Source organism: Hydra vulgaris, chromosome 03 (assembly GCF_038396675.1).
Source record: "Hydra vulgaris chromosome 03, alternate assembly HydraT2T_AEP".
NCBI classification, from domain to species: Eukaryota; Metazoa; Cnidaria; class Hydrozoa; order Anthoathecata; family Hydridae; genus Hydra; species Hydra vulgaris.
Genome location: NC_088922.1, coordinates 9,096,622 through 9,121,105, shown reverse-complemented (window position 1 = coordinate 9,121,105; position 24,484 = coordinate 9,096,622). Strand labels below are relative to the sequence as shown.

The following is a 24,484-nucleotide window of genomic DNA, read 5'->3' as shown; positions in this document are numbered from 1 at the left end:
ATATTAATTATTTAATATCAGTTTAAGCAATTTAATTAAAATTTTCAAAAAGTCAGAGTTTTGTAGTTTTAAAAATGAATATAAATCTATAAATATTCCCAGAAGAAAATTTTTTTTTTTGTAGTTCACCTACCCAAGGCCGAGAAGGCCACTACAGATGAGGAGGCTACTTGTGGTTATAACTAGAGATGGGAATCAAACCCTTTTTTTAAAGTTCGGGTCCGGTTCGATTATATCTAATGTTCGAGTTTGGTTCAGTTTGGTCTTAAGCACAGTTCGCGTTTGGTTCGGTATCAACACAACTGTTTTTTTATTAGTTACAAAGCTTTACATCCACAATGATAAAACACAAATAAATTAAAGTAATATTAAGTAGTTAAAGCATTGCAAATAACTTGAAATAATTTGCAATGCTTTAATACTGCAACTTCAAAAGTTCAAAAAACAAAGCAGTTGCTAATAGCTGCAGTTAAAGTGCACAAAATATTAAAGCAGTAACTTTCTGAACACAGATAGCGGTAGCTTAAGTAGCCTACTGTCAGTCTAGTAATCAGGGCTGCATGTTGTATTTGAGAAATACCAGCATTTCCAACGTTTCTGGGTTTAGGCGAGCCCTGTGCTCACTCATCGTCACCCCACACACTGAAAATACTCTTTCACTTTTGCATTACTTGTAGCAGGAATAGCCAACAACTTTCGACCAACCAATGCCATTGTCAGAAGCTTATGTTCACGGTCATTGTCTTTCCAGAATTGCAATGCATCACACGCTGTCTAGGGCAGTACCAAGTATTTGCCAAGTTCATGTCTTGTGTCATTACTGTTGGCGTTAGACAATGGAGTGGCAGCCGTTTTAAAGTCTGCCAGCAAATTATACAATTCAGGGTCAGCTTTATTTTTCTTTGAAGGAGGCAGCTGATCTGAATGACTACATTCACTAAAGCTGTCTATACCTGTATTGCCTGAGTCCTTTCGTATCACCTGATTTGGTGAAGAAGAAATAGTTTTGCCCACCATACTATGCATCTCTGAATAAACAAAATTGCGATCTTCTGTGTTGACAAAAGACAAGTATTTGTAAGAAGGAACAATAAGTGTTGATAGGTTGAGCAAAGGATGAATAATATACTTTTCATTCAAGCTGCCTTCAAATCATGCATACTGTCGCTGTCTGAACCATTGATCTTACAGACTGACAGAAGACAAAATAGCATTGGCCATACATCAGGGGACATCGGCACATTGTCATGTGACAATTGTACAGTAGCCTTGTGAAAGGGATGCAAAAATTCTACAACGTCATGCAACAATTTTTCATTAATGTTGTTCAGTTGTTCAAGTTTGTCAAACTGCTTTGAATCAGCAAGAATTGACTTGACATGATCTAACTGGCATGACAATGATTGCAAAAGAAAAAATTGACTGTTCCAATGAGTCGCAACATCCTGTTTGAGAGTGTGATTTAGTTCCTGCTTTTTCCTACTATGTTTAAAGTAGCCCACCATTTCCTTTTAAGTCTTGATCATTTCATGAACTAAATTAGCACCAGGGGATTTCAAAGCCTTTTCAACAGCTAAACTTCATATTACTCCCATTATCAGTTACAAATACCAAATTGTCACTTTTTATAGTCTGAGGGAAAAGTTTTTAAAGTATTTCTGTTGTCTTTGCTTTTACGGCAATGCCAGTCTTAGACTCACTAAACTCAAACAATCCATTACACTTACTTATAAAGCAATAACTGCTCTTAATGTAATGTGCTGTAAAAGTCTGATAAGAGTATTTTAGAATGTCATCGGTTCAGTGATCAGTTGTTACTGCGATATGTGTAACCCCAGCAAATTCGTCTATCAGCTTTCAAACACATTCATTGTATAACTTTGGTAGTAGTGTCTTAGACAGCGTTGTTCGATCACACATAATATTCTTAAGTCGCACTGTTCCATACTCCGATCCAATATCAATCATTGTTTGAGCAAAGTGATGAAACCCATCATTCTGAACACACAAGAATGGCTGAATGTCTTTTGCAATCATGTACAGGGCTGCACGTTAAGCATTTTCACATATGTGTTTAGGAACCTGTAAAGTATAAAGCAATAAACAATAGACATTAAATACATAGTAATACATAATGGTCTTTTTTTTGTACTACAAAAAACATTGTATTTCTAAAATATTGCTAACAACTTGTAACAAATATATTTTGCTATTATTGGTAGCAAGTAACAAGTGAAAAGTTAAAACGGTAAATAAAAAAAAGCAAGATCAGCTAACTATATTTACTAATTTTCATTTTTAATTGTCCAGGTTCTGAATTGATCTTATTGATGTGTGATGTATTATGTCTTTGTAAAGTTGCAGTATGACCGATTGGCACTGACAGCCATAATTCACACTGCTTACAAACGGCAAACTCCTTGAAAACCTGTTGATCATAACATGATTACTCACAGTTATACAAAAATCAAATAAAATGTGTTGTAACTAAGGTTAATTGACTCTATTTAGCATTTGATATTTAATTATCAAACCTGAATGCTGCTCAGTTTGTCATTGTGTGCAATATGCAATGCCTGAGAGATGCAGGTGATTATTGATTTATTGAAATATTTATAAAACTAAATAACTATATCTGCAGTAAGTCAAGCGACAAACCTCATCCCCAACTTCAATGCAACAGAAGCGTGTCCAGCATTCACTCTTTGTCCATGATGCAGGTACTAAGCGAGCCGCTTCGTCTGTTATCAATTTCTCCAACACTTTTTTAGTCCATTTACGAGTTAATTTACTGTTACTCATTATTACTAAAATATTATGTAATTATTGCAATCATTAATAACTAAGATATGAATAAAAACTCCGATCATTAACAACACCTCAATATTTCAAATGTTTAGAAACAACATTTCTGTTTTGGTTAGTAATGTTATGAATTGTAGACTTATTGCAAGGTTAGAATTATTTTATTTATGTTCTATTTCCCATTTTAAACATTGGGAGAAAATTTTTGATTTTTTTCTAAAAGTAAAAATTACTTAAAATTTTAGCTTTTAAAGAAATAATAGCATATTCTTTGAATAATTTTTATTTAAACAAATTGTTTAGAAAAAAATTTAAAAATAAAATATATTTAAAAAGTAATTATTACTTACTAAAATTAGTAACTCATTTTCTTCCAACACTTAAAATTAGAGATAGAACAAAATAACTCTAAACTCGTGGTATGTTATGCATAAGGTTATGTATTATGTTATGTATCATGTTATGTATTGTAGTGATGAGCAAAATGCAAAATTTTCACTTTTTCAAGCCTCTATTTGGCTTGGTTAGGGTAAGAAAAGTTGGTTTGATTAGGTTCGTTCCCAACAGTTTTAAAGTTCGGGTTCGGTTTGGTAACAACTAAAGTTTGGGTTCCGTTCTGTCATAGATAAGGTTCTAGTTTGGTTCGTTCGGTTTGGGTTCGGTTCTGTCATAGATAAGGTTCTAGTTCGGTTCGTTCGGTTTGGGTTCAGTTCATTTCCCATCTCTAGTTATAACCCTTTCTTCACTCTATAACTCCGAAACACGAACCTTGATGAACAAAATAAAACAAGCTTGATTAGCTTTAAACAAATGTGTAAAAATACTTGTTGAAATATTCAAATATTTAACAAAAGAAACCGGTTGTGTAGGTAGATTTTTTAAACTACTTGGCTTTAAAAAATACAACAAAATTTGCTTTTAAAACAATATCTTTTTGTTCAAAAATAAAACTTTAGTAAAAAAAATTTTTTTAAGTTCAGATGTTTTAAACTACATGTACTTATTTTTGTTTAAAGCAAAAAAAAGAAACAAACTTTTTTTTAAAGTTCATAAAACTATTTTAAAATTTAGCAATGACATTAGTATTTAGCAAAAGCTTTTACTTCCTCATCAATTTTTCATTTTTATTTTATTCATTGTTATATAAATCTTTAATTTATTGTATTAAAATAAACCAAATTTTTTGTGTGTACCTGTGCTGCATTCTGTAATGAATCATAAGAATATTTTCCTCCAACATTAAGAACATCATTTGATGAATACCAAAATTCTGCAAAGCCATAAAACTCAACATGCTGGTAATCAATGGGAGTTTGATAAACTCCATCTAATGAGCAAGGTGATTTCTTGCAGACAGCACTTGATTGCTCAATATTAGAAGCTAATAAGTTTTTGCACCGAGAAAACTCGCCAGTGCCTGTTATTTTAAACTTTGTGTTATTGACAACTTGTTCATCCACTAATTCTTTTGGAAGACAAGGATCCAAAACAGTCTCGTGAGCTCTGTATTAAAAAAAAGTATATTTACTTTTTCATGTTATAGTCGTACTTTGTGTCACTATTAGGCGTAAATTTTTTCACAAGGTTTTAGAATAAATCATAAAAATAAAAAAAAAGCAATCAAACATAATAAAAAATAAAAGGTAAAACAAAATAGAATAGCTAAAATGCTGCATCTGATAATAAACATGTGATTTTTTCTTATATTTTTGTTTAATTATAATTAATTTTTATTATTGACCAAAATAAAGCAAATCAATGCTATTTTCATGAAAATTTTTAATAAGTATGAAAATCAGTTAAGAAAAATTTTGAAAAACATAATTGTTTGTGTTACAAAAAATAATAGAAAATTTTAAAATTAAAATAATTTTTTTTGTCACATTTGGTAATATATTGATACTGTTTAAAAAATTACAAAAAGATTATAATTAACTGATTTTTCAAGATTTATTAAAAAAATTATTATGCAATACACAATTTAGTATAAATGGGTGATATGAATTATGCCATATTTATTAAGGGTTGTCTTAATTCAAGATTCTCAGACAAAGTCTGTTTAATACAAACTGAATACAACATTTTTAGCCTAAGTTGTAGCCTTAGCACTAGATGCAATCTATAATTTCCTTCTTAATAAGTATAAGTATGAGCACTAAGTTTAAGGGTGAGCACTTTTTAGATCTCATAATACTGATTATAAATTTAAGACAAGTCATCTTTTTTACTCAATCATTGAATACACTAAATTTGTCTGTTGCTTTTAAATTTGTTGTAAAAAGAGTAAAAAATGATTACAAATTATTTATTTTATTTTAACTAATTTTACTTTTTAATTGAAATAATTTTAATTAATTTAATTTAACTACAAAACTAATTTTAATTAATTACAAAAAAAACTAATTGTTACAAAAAAAACTAATTTTATTTATTTCATCCTATAACCCTCTGCGAATAAATCAACATGTTTTTATGCAAGTCAATAGGTCTTAGATGATCCATCCTACAAAAAAATCGTATTATTTTTAGGGTCATGTTCAGCCTAAAAACAACCCAAATTACTTATTTCACAAGATATTATAACCAAAGCACAGGAAATGTAAAAAATTTTAAAGATAAAAGCTAATCTTCCAAATGTTGTCTAATTTTAAAATCATAACTTATCACAAAGTTTTTAAAAAGTTCCAACATCACAAACAAAATAAAAATCAAACATTATTGTTAAAAATCAAAATAACATTCAAAAAACAAAAATCATATAAAATTTAAAAAATCATAAAAATTAAAAAGGACCTTATTGTGTTTACATTATCTTCAAAAAGTTTTTGAACATAAGTTTTCCATGCAGAATCTGTGCCATAACCTAAGAATGTGGTGACATAAATTTGGTATCTGTGAACTGTATCATGAATGTCACACCCTAAATTTATTGTGGACCCTAGTTCTGGAGGAATCGATGCCTAAAACAAAACAAAGCAAAAGGTACATAAAAAAGTGCAAGTGTACTTAAAACAAAAAAAAACAAAAAAATTAATAATTGTATATAAAAACAACTGTTAAAAATCAAACTGAAAAAAAAAATTACATTCTGTGATATTTCATAAGCTATTTGTAATGATGCACCCCCAATTTCAATAGTTCCCATTGTTTGCTTTCTAATTAGATGTGAAACTGTACTAGAGGGTGTGGTTGAAACATCATGGGAATGATCAAAACGCCCAAGAATATAATTAGTTGCAATCCAGAGATAAATTCCTAAACAATGGAATGTTTCTTTTTAACTTTCACATTTTTTTATGTTCCATGGAAAAATTGAACCATTAAATTACACATTAAATGTTGCATAGAAAAATTTGAACCATGTAACTATACAAGTAATCATAACTATTTTAAGTAATAAACTATGATCATTTACAAGCCTTCTCAGAAGACGTCTGTAGTTGCACGCTATATATGATCAGGCATACAGTTTTTTTTTTTTTTAACAACTTAGCCACGATTTTTTGCACATAATAAATTGCCTGTTTTAGAAAATGTGCTGAAAAAACCAAACTAATTTAAAGACAAAATTTAAAATAAAAAACATAAACTGAAAAGAGAAACGAACTTAACAAATGATAAAATAAATAGAGGATAAACTAGCTAAAATGATATATTTTTTGATTTTATTTTAACTAGTTTAGTTAGAGTTCAAACTTAATGATTTAATTTAAAAGTGTTTTAACTAATAGTTCATAGCTAATAACTTTTCCTATATTTTCCATGTTGATGTAGTGCTTAGGTTGATTAGTTGCCTCTTTAAAATGATTCATTTTAGAGAGACATTGTGTCATTTAATGAACATTGGATGAGGATTCAAATCCTACCAACAGGTAATTTTTTTCTGAAAAAGTTTCATCTGCTTTGTAGACATTAGTAAAAATCAAAGTTTCAAATTTTTAAATATTTAAGTTTTCCTTTTTTGAAGTAATTGAGCTTGGATGAAATTGCTAACTTAAACTGATAACTTTGAAATCTTGATTTTTTCTAAATTCTTTTTTCAAACACTTTTAAATTGAAATAAAAGCATACAGTTAATTCCTGGTAAATCAAACATTGGTTAACTTGAACTTTTGTTAATTCAAACTTTTGTTACATTAAACTCTTATCTATAGTCTCTAGAAAGCAAGAACAATTGTTTTTCCTTGCTTAAGTCTAGCACTCGTTTAGTCGAACAGTTTTCCTCGGTCCCTAGGAGGTTCGAGTAAACATGAATCAACTTTATACTAACTTTGTGCTTTTATTTTTTCTTGTTTTTATACATTTTATCATTTGCTAAGATTTTTATTTTTTTTTAATTCTTATTTCTCTTTCTAGTTTATAGTTAGTTTATTTTTAATTTTAGTTTACATTTATTTATTCAGCACATTTTTTAAACACGCTTACTTAAAACATGCAAGGAACGGTGGCCACATTGTTTAAACAAAATATTATATGCATGATCATATAAGGCATGCAACAACACCCATCTCCTGAGAAGACTTGCATATGTAACATCAGTTAATTTATTAAATAAACACCTTCTTGTTTTCCTGATATCACTTCTAATTGCGATTCAACAAAATGAAAATGTGACATAGTAGGTATATTCTCGCGAAGATTTTCTAGTATTGCCTCACGTTTTGATTCAGGAAGTAAACGCATACCTGCAGTGGCTAATATATAGAGAGGAGTTTCTAAATACTTATTATGAGGGATATGATCCATGGCAAACAGCAGAAGTGGCTTCAGTGAATGAGATGCATAAGATGGGTTATCTGCATATGAAGATATACCTAAAGTTAAAAAAATTATATGTAAAAATAAAATATACCTTTAATCAGTTCAAATATCAGATTATTTAGTATAAATTAATTTCCAATTTTCTATTTTTACACTTAAGATAGGAAAACAATATTTAAATTAACAATTTTGCCATTTTGAAATCAACTATTTTTATTCTATAAAAATGTAATGGTAACACCAAATACACTGGACTTTAGTTTATTAATAAAACCATGCTAAAGTGGTACTGTTGACTTATCACATTTGTGAAAAGAATTGATATCATCATTATGTCAATGACATTACCCAGTTCTAGAGACCAATTAGAGCCCTGAACCCAAATAAAAAATTACCTAATTAATGACTTTGCACCCCTAGGTTATATGATAAAATAGGTTTATTATACTTTCTTTTTTTTTGTGTTTTTAAGCTTTTTTTTTGTGTTTTTAAGCTTTTTTTTTGTGTTTTTTTGTGTTTTTAAATTATTTTTCTCTAAAACATTTCAAAAAGTTTCACCCTACAACTAAGATGTTTTGACATAAGGTTTCACCCTACAACTAAGATGTTTTGACATAAGGTTTCATCTTATAACTAAGATGACATAAATTACTAAGATTCTAGTTTTTAAACAATACTTTTGAATAAAACCAATTCCAACCAAACAGCAGGCAAGTAATCTTTCTAATAAAGAAGCTATTGGGAAAATAAGAAACCAGTCAAATAAAACAATCAACAAAAAACTTTAAAAAGGTAAAAACTGTATAAATCACAAGTGGACTAACCCATCAACAACATAGATTATTGCTATAAATTTTTTATTTTATTATTATTTTTTATTAAATATAATTTATAATTAATTTAAAAAACTCTAACCAAGTTTAAAAAAAATATTATTTTATTTTACTAATTAAAAGAGATAGTATAATCAAAAACTACTTAAAAAACAACAAGAAGATCAAAAAGATGTCTATTCTCTAATATATATATATATATATATATATATATATATATATATATATATATATATATATATATATATATATATATATATATATTTTAGATTGAAAACTTTTTAGACAAACGTCAAAAAGTTCAAGTTCAATCAACATCACCACTCAAAAAGATTATTTGGTATTTATACTGAATGTATGGAAGAAGAAGATTTATACATACCACGCAAATTTCGAAATGATAATATTCACATAAAATACAAAGAAGAAACATCCATACACTGCAAACTAGATCTTTAACATTTTCTGTCTGAATGTGAAGTTCTTTGAATTCGCCGTGACAAACTTGGATCTGAACTTCAAATGATTGACGATGAAATAAAAGAAACAATATACCATTATACATGACGATGAAATAAAAGAAACAATATACAATTATACCACAGAAAACCTAATACAAGAAGATTTACACTCTACTTTCATACTTTATATGAACAAAGATGTTGATTTTACCAACAAAAAATGGGACCATAAAATTGAAGGAATGAGAAAAGCATATGAAAGAGACAAACTAAGAATAAAATCATTAATTGAAAGAAATGATAAAAGAACAGATAGCATTCAACACGCAACAAACAGTCAGGATTTTGAAACTGTGCAACAAATACAACAAACAAGCACTTTTCTAATTAATAATTTATCTCTATTTGATAATAATTTACCATCAAAAACCCACCAACGACCCCAACAAGCAGTAAAAATGAAAAAATAACTCCTAAAATTATAATTTTATCCAAAATAAAGTTATCAATGTTACAAATATCTTTATTACTCAAAGGTCCTAAGTTTACTCCCACAACCAAAGGTAAATTATTTTCAGCGACATCTGATTTAAAAGAATTTTTCAAAGAAATTGATCATTCATAAATAGTTTTATTATAAAGAATACAGCGATGAACCTTTAGTAAAAGATAAATCTAATTGGGAAATGTTCACATCGAATCCTCTTTTATCAAGCATTGTACAACAAATAAATAACTTAGTTCCTGGTGAAATGAAGGTAAAATATGACATTACAAAAAAGGAACATGATGCTTTAGAGGATCTAAAGAGTAACAACAAAATAATCATTAAATCTGCTGATAAAAGAGGCTGTTTAGTTTTGATGGATGCAGATTACTATAGAGATAAACTTGTGTACCAAGACCATTTATTAACTGAAACATATAAAAAGCTGATAGTAACACAGATGAAATAAGTTTTAAGAAACTTAAAAATCACATGGATGAATTAAAAGAATGTTTAACAAAAAAAGAAATTACTTATCTTAAAAACTATGAATGGAAAACAAACAATTTTTATGTGTTACCAAAAATTCACAAATCTAATGCAATCGAAAATTTTATAATCTAATAAAGAATATATTGAATGTTTATGCCCCGATGATCTAAATAGAAGACCAATAGATGGAGGTTCTTTTTCGCCTACCCAGCGTCTTAGAAAACTCGTTGAAAAAAACTTATCACCTCTTGTACCAAAATTAACAACATATATCAAAGATGATTGGCATTTCATGAGAGTACTACCTAATAATATGGAGTACTCTCATGAAATGCCAATCATCTTTAAATATAAATAAATACTACAAAAAATATCTTTGCCAATCATTTTTGAATATAAATAAATACTACAAAGTACTACATTATACAGTGTCGATATTTCTAATCTTAACACTAGTATTTCTCATGAACTAGGTTTAGAAGCAATTAAATTTTGTATAAGTAAATTATGTGATGATATACCTATCAGATTTTCGGAAGCTTTTATATTAAAAGAACGATAATTTTACTTTCAATAATGAGTTTTTCAATCAATTAATCAGAACAGCTATGGGAACAAAAATGGCTCTACCATATGCTTGTTTAGTAGTAGGATATCTTGAAGAAGTGAAATTATTTCCTAAAGTTTTACCAAATTTCTTCAATAAAATTGAATGCGAAAATATTCAAAACAATTTCAAAAGATACATGGATGATGGTTTTGTTGCTTTATTAAAATCAATCAATGTTAATTTGTTTTCTGTTAAAGTGTCTCAATTATTTACACCCCGATATCAAATATACAGAAGAACAATCTAAAATTTCATATACGAAAACCACACAGTACCAATTTTTAAACTTTTTAGACATAACAGTTATTCTACATGATAACAACATTATTGTAACAGATATTTTTTATAAACCTACAAATTCCCATGACTAAATTACAATAGTCATCACCCTAAACACACAAAGGAAAATATATCTTTTACATAAGCTAAACGGATAATTTGTTTTGTATCTAATCCAACAAAAATGGAAATCGGACTTTGACAACTAAAACAATTTTTAGTTTGATGCAATTACCCAGTAAAAATCATTAATAATGGAATTTTTAAAGCTCGACTACTGGGACCAGCACCTCAAAAAAGAGAAATGAACAAAATTATACCTTTTGTAACTACAAACTTTGCAAATAATAATTTTGAAAATTTGTTAACTACTCTTCATGGTATTTTGAAACTATCTGTTTTAGACAATAAATTAAAATCAGTTTTTAAAAACACTTCTATTGCACTATCACAACGCCAACCAAAAAACATTTTAAGACACATAAGTACATCAAGTTTTAATAAGAAACCAGTTTTTATTAACGATGAATGTAAGGTTTTAAAATGTGTATCAAAACGTTGTAAGTTATGTACTATGTATCTTCAGTTTGTTAACCATTTTACCACATCATCTGGTAAAGTATGGTACATTAAAACTTCAATATCATGTAATTCAAAAAATATTATTTATTTTCTATCATGTAATGAATGTGATGGAAAAACAACATACATTGGTAAAACTAATAACCGAAGGTTAAGAATTAATCTACACATCTACACATGCAGAACAGGTATTGATTCAGATAAATTTGATCAGCATGTTTTCAATTGCCATAAAAATGAACCTTTTTTAAATTTATTTCCAATGTTAAAACTCTCAAATGAGAATTTAAAATTTCCTTACCAACAAGTATCAAGTTATGCTATATTTTTGCTAATTATAGTTTTTTATATAAACCTTAATTACTTCCTTTTTAAACTTTTTATAGGAAGTTCAATATAAAGAGTTTTTTATACTTTTGTAAATCTCATCATATATCCAAATTGCTAGAATTGCAATCATTATTCTAACCTTAATTAGAATAATGACTTTAACAAAGTTTGCATTTTTTAAGGTTTTTACTCCTGTTTCCATTCCATACTTCTATAAATCTCTTATTTGTCTTAGCATAAAATGCCGTCATATTTAAGCTAGTTCTTCTAATGGATCCTTTCTCTTTTAGATAAGGTCCTAAATAGAATTTGTAAATATGTGTATATATATATATATATATATATATATATATATATATATATATATATATATATATATATATATATATACATATATATATATGTATATATATATATATGTATATATATGTATATATATGTATATATATATAAATATATATATATATATATATATATATATGTAATATATATATATATATTTGTAAATATATATGTATAATAAATATAAAAAAAATAAATATGTAAAATATATATATATATATATATATTTGTAAATATGTGTATATATATATATATATATATATATATACATATATATATATATATTTTACATATTTATTTTTTTTATATGTATATATATATGTATATGTGTATATATATATATATATATATATATATATATATATATATATATATATATATATATACATATATATATATATATATGTATATATATATATATGTATATATATGTATATATATATATATATATATATATATATATATATATATATATATATATATATATATATATATATATATATATATATATATATACATATTTACAAATTCTATTTAGGACCTTATCTAAAAGAGAAAGGATCCATTAGAGGAACTAGCTTAAATATGACGGCATTTTATGCTAAGACAAATAAGAGATTTATAGAAGTATGGAATGGAAACAGGAGTAAAAACCTTAAAAAATGCAAACTTTTCTAAAGTCATTATTCTAATTAAGGTTAGAATAATGATTGCAATTCTAGCAATTTGCATATATGATTTCTATTTGCCATTTAGCTGGCTAATACCCTAAACAACTGAGCTTTGATTAGGATAATGCATCTGTGACAGCCCCAAGCTAATATAGAAATTTTCAGTTTCAAGATCTTAAGATATCAAAAAGTGATGAGTTTTTTGCCAAGACTAGAATATATAGCTGTGTCTATATCTGCAAAAGAGCAACTTTAGAGGTAAGATTATCAAGAGACAATGCAGAACAAGGTAGGATTGAACCTTGTGGTTCTCCAAAAGTTACTGGAAATGAAGGAAAATGTTATTTGTTAAAGACAACTTTAGCAATACAATTGGAAAAATATGATGAATAAAATAAGATTTTACTATCTCCTTTTATAATTCATAATTTTTTATTTTTATTAAGTAGATTATGTATTACTGTTGCATTTTATTATAAACTATAATTTCTTACTAATTTTTAAAATTATTTTGTTTAAGGTGCCTCAAAAAAACTAACACTCTTGTCAGAGAGCACCATGGAAGAGCATTTAACTAGAAAGTTCATGCCTTCTTCTTTACCAATGACACAAAATATGCACAGAGCTTGCATTAAAGCCTGGACTTCTTGCTTCTAAAGCAAACACTCTAACTACTGAGCCACAGCTGCTAATTAATAATTTTAACTTATGATAAAAATAAAACATATACAAATAAACCAAATTACGTATTATAAGAACTATATAAGCTGAAAAAAGCAAAGTAAAAATTTCAAATACCAGGTTTGATTTTCATTCTAACAGGATTTCCATCAAAATCCAACATTTGTTTTATGTTTAGTAATTCTTGTTTATCACCTGTATGTGGAGGCCAATAATAAATATAAACACGTGATCCACTACTACCACAATCTATGACAACAGCATAATGAAACTTTGAGTTGTGGCTGTCATGGATATTTTCTTCATTATAAATATGGTTTTCATGCTTGTAAAAGTCATGCTTTTGATTTGTTATATACAAAACATATAAAAGAAATATAACAAGTAAAGAGTATAAAAAAGCAAATGGGTTTTGATGAAATGTTTTCTTCCAATTAGTTCGTAACAACGTCCCTCTGATTTGGCAACTGTTTTGGTGAACTGCTACTTGAACCTTCTTGCAGCAAATATAAGTTGTCATCCTAAATAAAATAATAAATAATTCAATATGAAATTAAGATTTCACATTTCTTAAGACTGTCATTATTGCATAAATGTACATTTCTTTAAATCATGCCACCCTTACATAAACTAAACTTATATAATTTTTTTAAACATGTACTCATTACTTTTTTTATTGAAACATAAAAAAAAAAAAAGAGGAAAAAGAAAAGCATTGATATGAAAAGATATGAAGCATTGATATGAAGATATGAAGCATTGATATAAAAAGCAAGACTTTATTTTTAATTATCATAATACATATCATAAGTTTTTTTGTTTATATAAAATAAATAACATGAAAGAAAATGTTAATTTAATTAAAAGGGTTTGTATGTGTGATGAAAAGGATGTAAAACTAATAAGCAGTGTTGAAACAACTTATTTTTAAATAATAAAATAAAAGACTATTTATGGAATCTTTTTAGATTTTTGATTAAAGAGAGTGACAACCAATGCAAAAACTCTCTCATTACTAAATCTTATATTTTATTTCAAAAATTAATTTTCAAGAACTTTTGGAAAATCTTTAAGAATGTCATTAATAAAGGAATGTCTAATATTCCACCTTTTATACACAGATCAAATATTTTTGCCACTGCCAAAGATAAGGCAGAACACTTGTAAAAGGTTTTTCTGTCTCATTTCTTGAATCTAATGACCACACTCTTCCTGTCATCACAAAATAACAGGAAAATTGCATTTTCCTTTTCTTTGGTTCCAAGTTTGCAAGTTAGGTTTATGACTAGCTGCTTTAGGGCAACTAAAGATTGCTAATCTGTAATCTGCAGTCCAAGTAATATTAGTATTTATGACTGTATTTTTTATTCTCTCAACAAATTATTTAGGTCATCGTATTTTTCATTCTCTTAACAAACTATTAAGTTGCCCTGCTGCTCGGTAAAAGACAGCAATATATTTTGTAATTTCAGTTGTTCTCTAATTTATATCACATTGCCAGACGACCATAACATAATACCACTGCCGCCTAAAAATTAAATCATTCTACTTACAATTATTTGCAAGATCTTGGAATCTTTAATTAAAAACCTTCAATGACCTCATTTTAAGTCTAGCAACTGTTAAACTTAAATAGACTCTTAACATATCAAAAGGATTTCAATAAAGTCTGGCATAATCTTTTCTATAAGCTCTTTTCAAAAGATATATTTGGGAAACTTTTTAAAATTAATGAATAATTCCCTTTTAAATGCAGAATTAAAGTTGTCCTTGATAGAAAAACAACTTAAGTTGTCCTTTGATCCAACACAGGACCATGGATAGAACTTTGTGGAGTAATACAAGATTCCATTTTTTATCATGCGTTATTTTTTTTCTTTATTTTAATAATCTTCTTGATATACTAACCTCTAAGATGGCTCTTTTTGCTGAGAACAAAACTATATAGTCCTGTCTATAGTCTTTATCTTGCATCTTGCATTCTTTTAATGTACTTTTTTTATGCTCAACAAATTTTACCCTTGCACATCAAAGATTTGGAATTTTCTCCTGTCGTCATTTTATATAACTTATATAATTTACAGTTTTTATAGTTTTCTATCAACGTCTTTTTTGCTCTTTAAGTTTTTTTATGGATTTAATTTAAAACCTTAAAACCTTTTAACTTAAGTGGTTGCAGCCTTGTTTGGAGTGAGCTTGGTCACATCAGAAAATTGTTTGGAAATTTATAACATAAATCTTTTAAGATATCATTTAGTTTGCAGTACCCATTCATTCCCATAAAGTACAGATTCGAAATACAGTTCTTAAAAGAGACTCTAAAATCATATAAAGTTATTAAATATAGTTTTATAAAATTTTATAATAGTTTTATAAAATCATAAATTTATAAAACTGTCATTGAAAATATTCTATATTTTATATTTTCAAAAACAATCTTAAGTTTGAAAGACCATTGGTTGTCAAAGAATGCACGAAACTTATGTCTTAACAGGAATGATCTTGATTTTTTTAAATTGTCTGGTGGATTTTATACCATTTATTTTATACCTTTTATAAATCTTTTCCATCTTATCCAAATCTATACACATTTAAAAAACTATTCTCTGCTCTAATCCACCCCCATTTTTTTCTTTGTGTTTTTGTTTTGTTGATTTGAATAGTTAAGTGTTTTGAAAATAACAAATGGAGTCTACGTGAACACCTAAATCCCATTCATAAACTGTGGGCTTAATGCTGATTCTTTTATTTTGATTTGAATAATAAATAGTGTACATATGTATTTGTTGTTCTGTCCTAAGTGTAGTACAGAGTAGACTTGGCCAGGAAGGCGTGTGATTTCACGTCATAATATGACCACGCAAATACTCTTTGATTTTACATAACTTGACCACGGCTGTTAAGATGTTTTAAAAAATTGTATGCGTTTTAAAAATGCACTAAATAAATTATTTTAACTATATAGAAACTTTTAAAAAAACTTATTGTTAAAGAAGCAAATAAATCTTCGTAACAAAAATAACAAAAAATATAATAAAAACAACTTAATTAAAACTAAAATAGCAAAAATAAAATTAAAACTTAATCAAAGTAAATAACAAACTTTAATGTTAAGATTATCTAAATTATGTTTGGAGTAAATAACTTTGAACCATTTATCTTTACTAACGTTTTTATAAAATAATATCATGCAAAATCATTTTTAAATAAAGAATAACAACTTACAACTGACAATTGTTTAATAAATGAGCACATTTATAAGTTTAAAAAAAGTTTCTTAGCAATTCTTTGCAAAAATAAATAAATCATTTACTTAAAAAATTGATATAACTTTTTTTTATTTAAAAACATTTATAATAAAAATAAAAAACTTATATAAATATAAAAAAATATATATTATTCATTAATGTTTTTATACAATATTGTTAGCAGTGATTTGTTACTTTATTTAAATGCGTTTCAATAATATAAAAACGTAAGTAAAGATTAAAGTTATTTGATTCAAACAGCTTCCAAAAAAGTTTGTCTTTTTTTTCTCCTTAACTTAAACTCTAATAATTCTTATGTAAAGCTTATTAAAGTGCGCTAGTGGTGTAATGGTAGAGTGCTCGCTTCATAAGCGATAGGTTCCAAGTTTGATCCCCACCACATCCCTGGTAGTACCGCGCTCAACTTGCTTCTCAGCACAGCAGCCTTGTTCGCAAAGGTTTGTGTTTCAAAGTTATAGAGTTGAGACAGGGTTATACCACAAATAAGTAGCCTCCTCGTCTGTAGTGACCTTCTCGGCCTTGAGGTTAATTAACAAAACAAACAAAAAACAAAAAAAAGGATCTTCGCTGTTTAAAGTCATCATTTCTAAAATTAAACTTTTTTTTTTAATTTTAAAAGACCATACTTTTACTTATTTTATTTTTAATCATAAAAAAAATCTTATATAATTAAATAATATAAATAAAAAACTATACAACTTTTAATTATACTTAAATTAAAATCATTAGCTACTTTATTTAAAAGCATTTTGCTAATATAAAAACGTTAGTAAAGACTTATGTGTTGAAGTTATTTATTTTCAACCGAATTAAAAAATGATTTTTTCAGCGTATTTATTAAAAACCATGGTTAAATCATCAAAACAAAATATTATTTTCATGGTCATATAAAGACTTAAAATTGCACGCCTTTCTGGCCAAACCTGGTACAGAGCATCTATCATTGTTAAATTTCATTCCCAATTTGAGACCATATGACAAGAGCGCCAATATCGTTTTGTAATTCTTGCAGAGATTTTCAAGAGAACGAAAGATTTTGATCAGCAAATAGTGCTTCTTATGACTTGATTACTTCAGGGATATCGGTGACATAAATAATGAAAAGTAATGCAGAAAGGACTGAGCCGTGGGGAACTCAACTTTTAACTTTTTTTTTTAATTTTTCATTGAGATACAAGTTAGACTGATAGGTCTATAATTAAAAGCTTTCGATCTGTCTCCTTTTTAAAATATTTGTGAAACTGTTGCATCTTTTTCATTGAAAGCGGTTCAATACCATATTTGTGGTATTGAACTGCTATCAAGGACTTGGTTAAAAATAGATAAATGTTTTGAAATTTGAAAGCTAGTTTTTTTAAATACTATCAAATGTAATTCACCAGGGCCTAATCATTTAGATGTGTTTAGATTAAGGAGGTTTGTTTTGATATTTTATGGACTTAGATCAATATTGTTTGAAAGCAGATTTTCTCATTATATGTTTTTTCACTTCTTTTTGATATATAATGGCAAAATTCTGCCTGTTCATTTTTTTATTTATTTAGTATTCGATAGTCAATCCATTTTGCACATTCTACGTTTTTGATAATAGATTTTGGTATATTGTTGTTTATACTAGTTTTAAGCTTATTGTAAAAGACAGTTGTTCAGAGTTAGATGTTGGACAGAGTTTAATAGTTGCAAGGTCTTAAATTGATAATTTTATCATAACTCCCTTTTGTGTATAAAAGTATTGTATAATTGTAGATTTAGGCTGTAGATTTTCATTGTTTTCATTATTAAATGTAGGCTGTAGATTTTCAGTAGATTCAATCAATAGAGCAAAGTAAAATAGCTGATGAAAACTTGTGCCTATGTGTGCTAAGTATTTTAAAAAGGAAATTGTGTTTTCATCAAATATAAATAAGAGCTGAATTGTAGATAAATTTTGGTTTGGTCTGATATGTGGTGCTTTTGAAATATATTGGTTTAAAAAAGAATCACGAACAGTTTCAATAAATTTAGTTGATTTATTTGAAGTTAATTTAATTGAAGTGAATTTGATTGAGTTATTTGAAATAGGTATGAAGTGAATTTAATTGAGTTATTTGAAATAGGTTGTTTTTGATTACACCAACTTACATCTGGGTAGTTAAAATCTACTACTATAAGAATGTTTGGATATTTTTCAGAAAATTTGGCGATGTGCTGATTTATGCAGTTAAATACACTATATCACTATTTGGTGATATGTAGTATAAGCTTAGTAACAACTTAGAAGTTTTTGTTATAATTTCACAACTAAGTGATTCATTTGCTATAATTTCACAACTAAGTGATTCAGATGGAAACATGTCAAGGTTTAATAAGGATAACTTTAGGGTGATATGTATAAATATTGCTAAACCTCAATATAGCATGAGATGTTGCTGTGGTTTGCATATAATGAATAATTTACGCTAGCAAACGTGTGATCATTGATTTCAAATTTTATTAATTTTGGGTAGAGTTTCAGGTATGTAAATAAATTGAGCTTTTAAATTGTCTAAAAATTTGTATGAGCTCATAACATTTTTTTAATTATTATTTCATTTGTTCAAGAAGCTTTTACAAAATTAATTTTTTTTTTCAATGATTTTAAAATTAATCCAACTCATTTTAGTTTTATTATATTTTTTGTTTACTAAAATTGAGTTTGTGACTTTGTTGTACCTGATGCACCATCAAAAGGGCAAGTTTTTTTGTTTTTTTTATTATTCACCTCCTCAAGGCCGAGAAGGTCGCTACAAATGAGGAGGCTACTTAATAGTGGTTATAACCCTCTCTCAACTCTATAACTCTGAAACACGAACCTTGACGAACAAGGCCGCTGTGCGGAGAAACAAGTTGAGCGCAGTACTACCAGGGACGTGGTGGGGATCGAACTCGGAACCTCTTGCTTATAAAGCAAGCGCTCTAACACTGCACCACTACCGCATAATAAATGATATGAAGATAAATGATATGAAGAGTTAAGAACAGTATTCAACAGAACAGTTTATACAAGGTAGACAGAAATTTTTTAAAAAGAGCATCTCTAGTGATACTGGCTATGATACCTATTCGCTGAATAATGTTAACTTGGTACAAAAATTTCCTTCAAATTTTAAACCCAGTAAATGCATTGGATGCTTTTACAATGATGAATGGTATATAGGGATATATGGTAAGTAGGGAAAGTTCATGAATAAAACCAAACTAAATTTGAAATGGACTAATGATGCACAATGAAGTCAGTTTTTGTCCATTTGACAAAGTAATATATCAAATAATTGCTCCATCCATCAGAGCTATGCTGTAACTTTTTTGGACCCTTTAAAAATTTTTTTTTTACTCAATTGAACTCATTTTTATTGAGTGTTATTTAAAAAAAGTTTATACAAAGAAATTATAAATTAATTTTCCTAGCCTTTTTGCTTGCAAATTTATCAATTATATAACTGTAATCAATTGTTTTGGCAGTTGCACTTTCTATTGACAGTATTGCCAATTCTGAAAGTCTGTCCTGTAACATTTTAAAACACAAGAAGCAACGGTAATGGGTATTGTTAAAATCATTCTATATATGATAAATTACTTTCTAAAATGAATACCAAATTTTCTGCAACAGTCTAACTAGCTTCTAAAATATACCTTGAAATAGAAAGTTCATTTTTAAACTCCACCTCTTCAACATTATTTTCGAAGTGTTTGGCCAGATTTGTACAATTAGTACTGAATTCATTTGGATTCTTAGTTTTTAGCTTTTTATTATCAAAAACAAAGCCGAAAACTTGTTTTTAAGAGTTATATGATTCAAATCGTTCTTGTAATAAATCTTGTACTATGTTGATTAATATATTAAAATAATATTGTTTTAATTTATCGTCGGCCACTGGAGTTAGATGGTTACACTCATCGTTAATTTCAGAAATGAGATTATGTATATCAATACCATCACAGCATTCAATTAGATCAATTTCTTCGTCTATTGGTTCAATATCTTCATTTGATTTATCACCAATATCATCATACTTCTCATTTGCTTTATTTTTATGGTCTGTATAATATATTTATGGTCTGTTTAATATTTTTATGGTCTGTATAACAACAATAGTCTGTCAACCTCTTGAGATTATGTACTCTCTATTTTGGCAATGGTGAACTAGGTTCTGGTGATTTATCAAGACAATCTTTGATTCTACTTGTTAATATTTGATAATACTTGTTAATATTACAAGAATACCATTCAGTGAACTGTGCTGCAAAATTTATTTCTACCAATGCCTCTTGGCTTATTTTATAATACTTTCAAAATTGTTTTTGAATGTATCACAAAATAAATCATCAAGCAATAATAGCATAGCCTTTGTATGTTTCAATGCAATATTATAGCCAAATCTTTTAGCTGAAGCAGATAGCTGAAAATGTGAAGCTTTGATAACAAATGATACTAAATTATTGTGAGCACAACAAATTTTTGAGTTTATTTGTTTTATAAAAAATACAGCATGAGTTTTACAATCAGGATGACGTTTTTAAGCTTATCTTGCAAAAGAATAATTTCTTTCATCTGGTATTTCACAACTTTTATACTTTTAAAGCAATATACCCAAAGAGTATTACTTGAATAGCCCATCACTTTGTTGATGCAGCAAAGATCTTATATAAATTATTTAATCTAGTAAAATAATTCTGACTTTTAATAATGTTTTTAACACCATCATATATTTATTATTTATTCATCATTTATTCTATCATTTATAACTTAATTGATGTTGTGTCCACTACACAACATATACCAGGCTTTGTTGTTGACTTCCAAAATTCAACTTTTCACTACCTTATATTCTCCTTTCATATTGCTTGTGTTGTCATACCACTGATCTCAATAATCAGCAATTTTGATTCCTGATATTTCTAATTCCTCATTCACCATCTACATTCTATCACTATACAACAAAACTGAAAAAAAAAAATTCTGTTTTAAATCATTCAGCTTTGATATAAACATGGAGTCATTCATTATAACATACCTAATTTAAGGTCCTACAAAGACTCCTACCAAAAAAATGCAAAAGATTTGCATTTAGTTTTCTGTAAACAGTTACCTTCGTGCTCTTTTTTTTTTTTTTTTTTTTTTTTTTTTTTTTTTTTTTTTTTTTTTAAACATCTTTGCTTCCAACAAGGCTGCAAGCAGCCACTAATTAAAGTTGGAAGTTACTGTAAGAGAAAAGATGAAGATTGTAGAGCAAGATAACGATTGACGGACGATTTAAAAGATTGCAAATTATATGAATCAGGAAAGCAAGATGAAGGAAGCGAATTCCAAAGAGCTGATGTTCGAGGAAAAAAACTAGACGAATAAGCGTTTTTGGAGCACTTAGGAACAGTCACAGAAAAAGGATGACACTTAATTGAATGACGAGTAACACGAGAATGAATTTTAGTAGATGGCACAAGAGACGCTAGCTCTTTCGAGCAGTGCCCATTATAGTATTTGTAGAAAAGAGAAAGAGAAGCAACGTTACGACGATGTGATAATGGTTGAAGGTTGGCTGCAAGAGCAGGTCCAACTATATTTACAATGCGTTTTTGCACCTTGTCTAAAAGAGAAAGGGCATCATTAGAAGATCCGCCCCAGATATGGCAACAGTATTCCATACAAGGCCGGATTTGAGATTTATAGAGGTAGAGAATAGAATCCAGAGTAAGAAAGTGGCGAGCTCGATAAAGAGATGCAACCTTAGCAGATGCTAATTTTGCAACCGATTTGATATATGGTTTCCAAGAAAGATTGGAAGTAAGAGTTAATCCTAGAAGATGAAGAGTAGGTGACTCATCGAGTACATCACCGTTCATAAATATAGGAAGATCTAAATTATTGCGATAACGGTTGGCTGAAAAAAATTGAGTTTTATCTGAATTAAAGTTCACCAGCCACTGTGAGCCCCATGCTGTAGCAGAAGTGAGATCCTTTTCAAGCTCAAATGCCCCCTCCAGGCAATCAGAGGGTGTTGGTTTCTTATCACGACAAGAATAAATGGTAGTATCATCAGCAAACAATGCCACCTTAGATGTGAGAATATCTGGAAGATCGTTAATGTAAATTAAAAAGAGTATAGGGCCAAGGATAGAACCTTGAGGAACCCCTGAAGTTACAGAATAAGAAGAAGAGTGTTGTCCATCGAGGACAACTTTAATGCTACGATTGGAAAGGAAGGATTCAATGATCTTAAAGATGTTGCCGAATACACTATAAGAAGAAAGCTTATGGAGAAAACCAGCATGCCAAACTTTATCAAAAGCTTTTAAAATGTCAAGAGCAATGGCCTTAACCTCTCCACCTTCATCTAATGCACGATAAAACCTGTCAGTTAATATTGTTAGCAAATCAGCTGTAGAACGAGAAGATCGAAATCCATATTGATGGTCAGAAAGTAAGTTATTAGATTCAAGATGAGAAGTTAAGTGTTTGTTAATTAAAGATTCAAAAACCTTGCTTATGATAGGAAGAAGACTTATGGGACGGTAGTTAGACGAATCAGATCGCTCCCCAGAATTTTTGAAGATAGGGATAACAGATGCGGCTTTCCAGCAGGCTGGAAAACAAGACTCTGATAAGCACTTGTTGAATAGTTTTGAGAGTATAGACGACAGCTCTGGAGAACACTTCTGCAAGACAATAACAGGTATGTTGTCTGGGCCACAAGCTGTAGAAGAGTCTAGACAGGAAATCACTTTAGATACAGATGCTGAAGTGATATGAATGTCAAGCAATGAATCAACCTGTTTGTTGGCAATATCAGGTAGAACGCAATTTGTGGAATCAAGAGATGATATTGATGAAAAGTTTTTAGCAAACAGTTCGGCTTTGTCTTTAGGTGAGGTGACAAAGTCTGAACCATACAAGAGAGGTGGAATTATAGATTTGCCCTTATTATTGATATTATTAAAGATTCTCCAGAAGTCACGAGACCCTAATTTTTGAGATAAGATACGAGATTTCATGACCTGAGAATAGCGGGTTTTGGCGTTAGACAAAACCTTTTTACAGTTGTTTCTAGCAGTAATGAAAAGACGTCTGTTTTCTGGAGAATTGTTTTGCTGATAAATATGGAAGTAACGGTTTCGATTGGCAATCGCAGCAGCACAGTGTGAGGAAAACCATGGAGGAGAGTGAGGCTTGACCTGGAATCGTCGAGAGGGAATAAAAGATTCCATGCCAGCCTGAATCCACGAAGTTATATAAGAAGCACATTTGTCGACAGGAAGTTGAAAGATTTCTACCCAAGGGCCATCATGAAGAAAATCACGGAAAGAATCCCAGTCAGCTTTACTGTAGTTGTAAGAGGTTCGATAGTAGGGGTATTCAGGTGATGAAGAAGAATGAGATATTAGTTTTAGAGAGATCAAACTGTGATCAGAAGCACCTAAGGGTGAATGTGGAGAAACTGAGCACTGACTAGGATCAGAAACAAGACATAAGTCGAGTAGAGAAGGTAAATGATTAGGGTTGTCAGGAAAGCGAGTTGGAAAGTTGACTATTTGAGTTAGGGATTGAGAAAGGCAAAAGTTGTGGGCTTTAATGCCTGCAGAGTCACTGACACTAGAGCCAAGCCATTCAGAGTGGTGAGCATTAAAGTCACCAACAACAACTATATTAGCTGATGGATAAAGAGAGAGGGCTTGGTCAATATGATCAGAAATAACATCAAAAAGTGTACAGTCTTGAGATGAAGGAGATCGATATAGAACAAAGAGAAAGGCAATAGCGTGAAGTGGTGCTAAACGAAAGCACATGAAAGAATAGTCTGTGGATTCAAACCTAGTTTCACGACAAACAGGTGAATTCTTACGAATGTAAATGCCCAGGCCAAGCAT

The 24,484-nt window shown here is 28.6% G+C and overlaps 1 protein-coding gene across 1 annotated transcript in view; it reads right to left on the bottom strand.

The window, feature by feature from the left end:
- Positions 1-24,484, bottom strand: part of LOC100204155 (ectonucleoside triphosphate diphosphohydrolase 7) — a 38,321-nt gene that overhangs the window by 8,176 nt on the left and 5,661 nt on the right. The window contains exons 2-6 of the mRNA XM_065792268.1: positions 13,452-13,855; positions 7,365-7,619; positions 5,891-6,060; positions 5,599-5,765; positions 3,999-4,308 (exon numbers count right to left, since the gene is read on the bottom strand). Of these exons, the coding sequence (XP_065648340.1) occupies positions 3,999-4,308; positions 5,599-5,765; positions 5,891-6,060; positions 7,365-7,619; positions 13,452-13,854 (1,305 nt within the window). The 5' untranslated portion in view covers position 13,855. The remainder of the gene's footprint in view (positions 1-3,998; positions 4,309-5,598; positions 5,766-5,890; positions 6,061-7,364; positions 7,620-13,451; positions 13,856-24,484) is intronic.